Source organism: Grampus griseus, assembly GCF_964374135.1.
Source record: "Grampus griseus genome assembly, chromosome: 8".
NCBI lineage: Eukaryota > Metazoa > Chordata > Mammalia > Artiodactyla > Delphinidae > Grampus > Grampus griseus.
Window position 1 is genome coordinate 39,618,458 of NC_139002.1, and position 5,772 is coordinate 39,624,229.

At 53.0% G+C, this 5,772-nt stretch overlaps 1 protein-coding gene across 1 annotated transcript; it reads right to left on the bottom strand.

Annotated features, from left to right (window-relative positions):
• Nucleotides 1-3,441: 3,441 nt before the first annotated feature.
• On the bottom strand, nucleotides 3,442-5,540 carry IZUMO1R (IZUMO1 receptor, JUNO; the record flags this gene model as incomplete). Its single annotated transcript, XM_082660065.1, has 4 exons — nucleotides 3,442-3,788; nucleotides 3,908-4,043; nucleotides 4,482-4,670; nucleotides 5,403-5,540. 4 exons carry the CDS (start codon nucleotides 5,538-5,540, stop codon nucleotides 3,442-3,444), a joined length of 810 nt encoding a protein of 269 aa, XP_082516191.1.
• Between the last annotated feature and the right edge of the window lie 232 nt (nucleotides 5,541-5,772).

Here is a 5,772-nt window from a genome sequence, read left to right on the forward strand (position 1 = left end):
TGATTTTTCTCTCTCCTTTCAACTGAGGGGCAATCAGAGAAAGCCAAATATGCACCTGTAACCAATCACCGGAGGACCTGCTTTGTTAGCCGACCTCCAGCTTCCCCATGCCAACAGCCTCTAATCAGGGCACCCCTGAAACCTTCTCTCTTTTCCACTCTAAAACTTCCTCCTTTGAGTCTCTGCCAAAATGCAAGTAACGGTGGCTGACTCCTTTGCTATAGCAAGCTCTGAATAAAGAGGCTTTGCTCGTTCTCACTTGGTGGGTTTTCATCATTTCCACACTCGGAAGCAAAGTTTTCCAGTTAACGAACCCTCCCCACATACCCAGAACTCCCCATCAGCTTTGTTAGTCGGGGGAAAGGAGACCCACATATACAACCATGGAGGACACCTATACTGCTTGGAAAGAAAAATCAACCCAGTGACTCATTCTTAAATATGGACACACAGCCAAGGTCACCACACACAGAGAAAACCAGCAGCACATAGGAGATCAAGATAAACAGATTGACCTTGGAGAAAACAGGACATTCAGAGACTAGAAACAAGCTTTAAAAAAAATTCTAATTAGGGCTTCCCTGGTGGTGCAGTGGGTAAGAATCCGCCTGCCAATGCAGGGAACACGGGTTCGATCCCTGGTCCAGGAAGATCCCACATGCCACGGAGCAACTAAGCCTGTGCACCACAACTACTGAGCCTGCGCTCTAGAGCCCGCGAGCCACAACTACTGAGCCCGTGTGCCACAACTACTGAAGCCCCTGCCCCTCAAGCTCGCACGCAGCAACAAAGACCCAACACGGCCAAAAATAAATAAATAAATTTATAAAAAAAATTCTAGCTAGATCTTCAGTGAGATATGAGAAGATATTACGGCCATAAAACCAAAAAACAGCAGGCTGTGAAGAACACGGGAGTTAAAAAAAAGTTTCCTGGAAATTAAAAATGGATTTCCAAAATTACAAAGATTGGAAGATTAAGTTGAAAAACTAACAGAACAGAGAGCAAAAAAATAGTCTCAATGTGTGGCAGAAAGATAAGACACCTTTTGTAACTTTCTCATAGCTAGATCCGGCGGTAGCTAGATGTGGGAGCCTCTGGGCAGGGGCCCTGGGGCCTAGGGGCCTAGGGGCCAGCTGCGGCTCTGTGGCTCAGTGTGTGTTAGAGATCATTTGACCTATGTGTTTTAACCAAGTGCAAGGATACTCTGATTAAAGCAAACAATCTAGCTGCAAATCTGACGGTTCCACTCCACTTCTTGAAATTCAACACTCCTCACAACCACATATGGGGAGAGAGATCAGTCTCCTTCCTGACCATGACCTGTCAGGAACCAGCCTCCCTCCCTCCATTCCCCACGTCTGCCCCAGCCCCACTCAACAACCTGCCAGGATGTTCAGTGTAAGCCTTACGAGCTGGGACTCTGGGGTCACACTTACCTGGTTTCAAACCCACATGCTTCTGTCCTAATTTGAAAAATGGGGGTGCAAGAGTACCTCTCAGGGCTTTTGTGAGGATCAAATGAACTAACGCATGTAAGGAGCTTAGCAGAGCCTCGGGCACAGAGTAATCAATAAATAGTAACAGGGCTTCCCTGGTGGCGCAGTGGTTGAGAGTCCGCCTGCCGATGCAGGGGACATGGGTTCGTGCCCTGGTCCGGGAAGATCCCACATGCCGCGGGAGAGGCTGGGCCCGTGAGCCATGGCCGCTGAGCCTGCGCGGCTGAAGCCTGTGCTCCGCAACGGGGAGGCCACAACAGTGAGACGCCCGCGTACCGCAAATAAATAAATAAATAGTAAGAGTTATTAGGGCTCCCAGAACTAGTCTTCCTTTGTGTGTCTCAACTTTAACCCTACTTTGACTAATTTTTATATTTATACCTAAAAACACTAAAAAACAAAACCTCATTAAACTCTCAGCTTTATTACCAAAGATACACTCTCAGACACTTCCTTCAGTCCTCAACTCTCAAGAGATGTTACCTATACATATTTTTGAAGCCACAATTGATTGATTGATTGAAGAAAAATGAAAGGTCCTGCTTCGTACAGTTCATGCCTTGGGGACCCGGCTGGGTTTTGTCTCGCATTTCCTCCCTGCTCTCAGTGAAGTGACCCTTCTTCACCCAGGGTCAAGCCTCACCCTTTTTGTGAGGCCTTCCTACCCCACCCCGGCCCAGGCGTTCCTGCAGACTGAAGTGCTTTGTCACCACTGCTGCTGTCTGCTTCCTTCTCCTTCTCTGAGCACCTCACTTACTGGACTCTATTCATACGTTTTAGATCTCGTGTGTCCTGCGTGTAACAGGCTTGGGCTTTACGCAGTGAATGAGCACGTTCAAGGTAAGTGTGGGAGGGACGGGGGTGACCTTGGTTGCCTTTTCTAACTCAACTGCAGACATATTAGAAACCTCTCTTTGACAAAGAAAAGGTTGTGGGAAGGCACCATCTATGCTGGGAAGCTGCTGGGCTTCAGGCCCCAGAAGGTTCTGAGTGGGTGCGTCGGCTGTCGGTCCACTTACAGGCGGGATGTGAAGGCTGTCTTGATGTCCCTTCTCGGGTTCAGTTCTGCCTCTTCTCCCTCAGTCTTTAGGACACGGCACTGCCCGAGAAGCACAGTCTGTATCCCAAAAAACAACGGCACTGCCTTTTTCCTTTTCTTTTCGTAAGTTAAAATCATCTGGTCCAAACTTTCTCATTCCTCCAGCAGAGGGAAACCACGACAGTCTTAAATGAAGGTCAAAGGATTTGCCAAAAGTCATACAGAAAGTGGTATAAAGACATTAGAACTTAAGTTTCCAGCATTTCAGACCAGCATGTTGCGGTTCCGGAGTTAAAAAGAAGAGGGGAAGCCGAAAGCACCTGAGACAGCTGCTTCAATCTTGGTGCCCAAAACAAAGCCGATGGTCTGGGTGGCACCACGGCTGTCCCGGCTTTGGGTCTTTTTTATGGTGTGTTGCTTATTGAAGAAAAGGGAGTGTTGAAAGCACTCCCACCAGAGAGCTGTTGTGAGGATGTAACGAGAGGGCCTGGCATGTGTTAAGACGTTTATCATCATTAGGAAAGTAACAACCAACTAGGAGATTTCAGTGCAGAGGGCAAACCCGCTCTGCTTCTTGCAGCCCAACCCCTGACCATAGAGCTAGGACAGAGTGGGTCAGGCAGAAGGACAGCTCGACTGCTGTGTTGTTGGAGACACCATCGTGGAAGCGGAGGCCAGGGCAGTCACCATCAGCTCTACTGGGTAGGGGGTGGGTGTGCACTGGATGAGAAGGGCCTTCAGTCCCACCTCAGAGTCCCCCATCCTTAAGACAGGAGGGGATGGTCACCTGTGGCTTCCCAGCCCCCAGCTGCCTTCCAGGCCAGGAAGGTGCAGCAGAGCAGAACCGAACCTGGGAGGCTCAGGCACAAGCCCCCAGCCCGTGCTGCTCGTTTCAGGAAGGTCCTAAGGAAGGAGGCTGCCGTGGCCGGGCCTGGCCCACAGCTGGGGGAGCACAGGAGTGTGTGCAAGGAGGAGCAGCTCTCGGGAAAGAAGCAGCAGGAACAGAGAGAAAGCCAGGAGCGTGTCAGAGAGCCCCCAGGACGAGGCAGGGCTGGCGAAGAGGCGGGCCACAGCCACATTGGGGTTGCCCCCGGCAGGCTTGAACCACTTCTGCAGACACCGCCCGCTGGTCCTATGCTCCGGGCTTGCCTTGAAGGAGTTGCTCCAGATCTTCTCACATAGGTCAGCCGGGGTGGGGAAGTAATGCAGGAAAGGGTGGCAGAGGGCCCTGGCAGGGCAGCGGGGCTTCCCTGAGGGGAGATCCAGGCACGGACAACTTACCTACTCCTGTCCTCACATCCCCATCATTTGCCCCGGGGGAGCAGAGGGCTTGCGCCTGCCCTCCCGGGCCCTGCTTAGCATCACTCACCCCGACTCCAGGTCCAGCCTCCGTGCCAGTTGGATTTGCAGGTGTAGGATGTGCGGCAGTCAGCCCACCACTGTTCACAGTCCTCCCGGCACAGGGGCGCGTCCAGAATCCGCTCCGCCTGCCCACGCGGGTCCAGCTGAGTGCGGGCATAGCAAGAGACGAGAATTATACGAGCACCCATTTGAGGACTATCAATAGCTGCAATGGAACTTGGGTCAGGTACCATCGGAACATATTCTCTTATGACGTCACTAAATATTATTTTACAAATGAGAATACTGAGGCTGGGTTAAATAGTTTGTACACAGCCCTGTTCCTACAAACAGAAGATGTGACTCAAACTGTCCCTCCATCCTGCTGCTCTCCTGTGACCACTCTCCACGCATGCCATTCTCTAGGGCCAGAGGTGACTTCCTCTCCATCTGTGTCCCCCACAGCGGCCTCTGACTCTGCTCTTGTCCGTAGGGGGGACAGCACCTCCTGTTCCTGCTAGCACCCTGTGGCTCAGGCTCTTATGAACAGGGCATTGATGGACATGTCTCCTGCCCATCCACCCCCGCCCACTTCTTCCCACCCGCCGGATCCAAGGTCCCAGGTTGGGGGAGCACTCGTAGAAGCAGATGGCCTGCAGGAAGTGCTTCTGACAGTCCGGCATCATCAATCCGCAGTGAACCAAGCTGAAGTTGTAGAGCAGGGACACATCCAGGTGGGCTTCCCAGCTCGTGTTGGCCGTGCAGCAGGCGCTGTCCTTCCAGGGGATGCACTGAAGGTGGATGAAGAGGCAAAAGGCATGGAGAGTAGGGGCAGAGGGTTGAGGAGTGTCTGGGCCAGAAAGGTAAAAACGTCCCCTAGAAGAGGACCCGGCAAGTGGGATGCCTTTAGGCCAGCGACCGCTGGATAGAAGGAATGCCGATAAATTGTCAATATTCATACCCAAAGGGCACCTGCACACCGGTCTCCGCGCAACAGACGGTGAGCCCCCTAGGAATGGGGCTTTCAAGGTCTCAGATCCTGGGGGGGCGGTAGCAGGGTTGCCCCAAGACCCAGGGGAATGTGGGGTTGCACTGGGGCAGGGCACCTGCAGCTGAGAAGGGCTCATAGGTACATGCCAGCCATGCCCCTCCTCCCTCATCCCTGTCAATTGCCTTTAGGGACTTGGGGAGGAGTCCCTTAAGTCTTATTTTTTTCCTGGGCCTGCTGGTGGGAGGGCAGAGGAGGGGAACTTGCTTGTTGGAATCTAGGCTGAATATCTATGAGTCTCCAGGATCATCACCTGCCCCTGCTCCCTGAGTGGCCGTGCAGCTCAGGGATGAAAATAGTAAATCATTTGGCAATTAGCCCCCCCACTCCAGTGGCCTTTGCCAAAACCCAACCTAGGGAACCAAACGAGTCAAGATGGATAGGGATTCAGAAGCCGTCTTGGCCTTTGTGTCCCTTCCCTGATCTAAGAAGCCTCCACCCACCCTGCTCCCCGTGCCGGTTCCGGCTTCCATACCTCCTCGTAGAGCTTGGCCTCCGGGCTGGGTGCTGGCTTGTGGGGCTTGGCGTTCATGCAGACGTTGAGCAGCTCGCGCCCAGCCCACGTGGGTGGGACTGCCCACAGCCCCAGCAGGAGCTGCCACCAACACCCCATGGCCTGCCGCAGAGAGGAGCTCCGCCTGTGATGGAGAGGACACCTCGCTCCACGCCCTCCGCCATCCCTGGGAGCAGGCATGGGCTTCAAGCCTCCCTCAGGCGACCATGATACTTTGGCTGCTTCTAGAACCTTTATCTGAGGCAGCATCATAAACTATCCAGTGAGGTTTGACACTCACCCCTAACCACCTACAGATGCAGAAACTGAGGCCAGGGAGGGGAAGAGATCA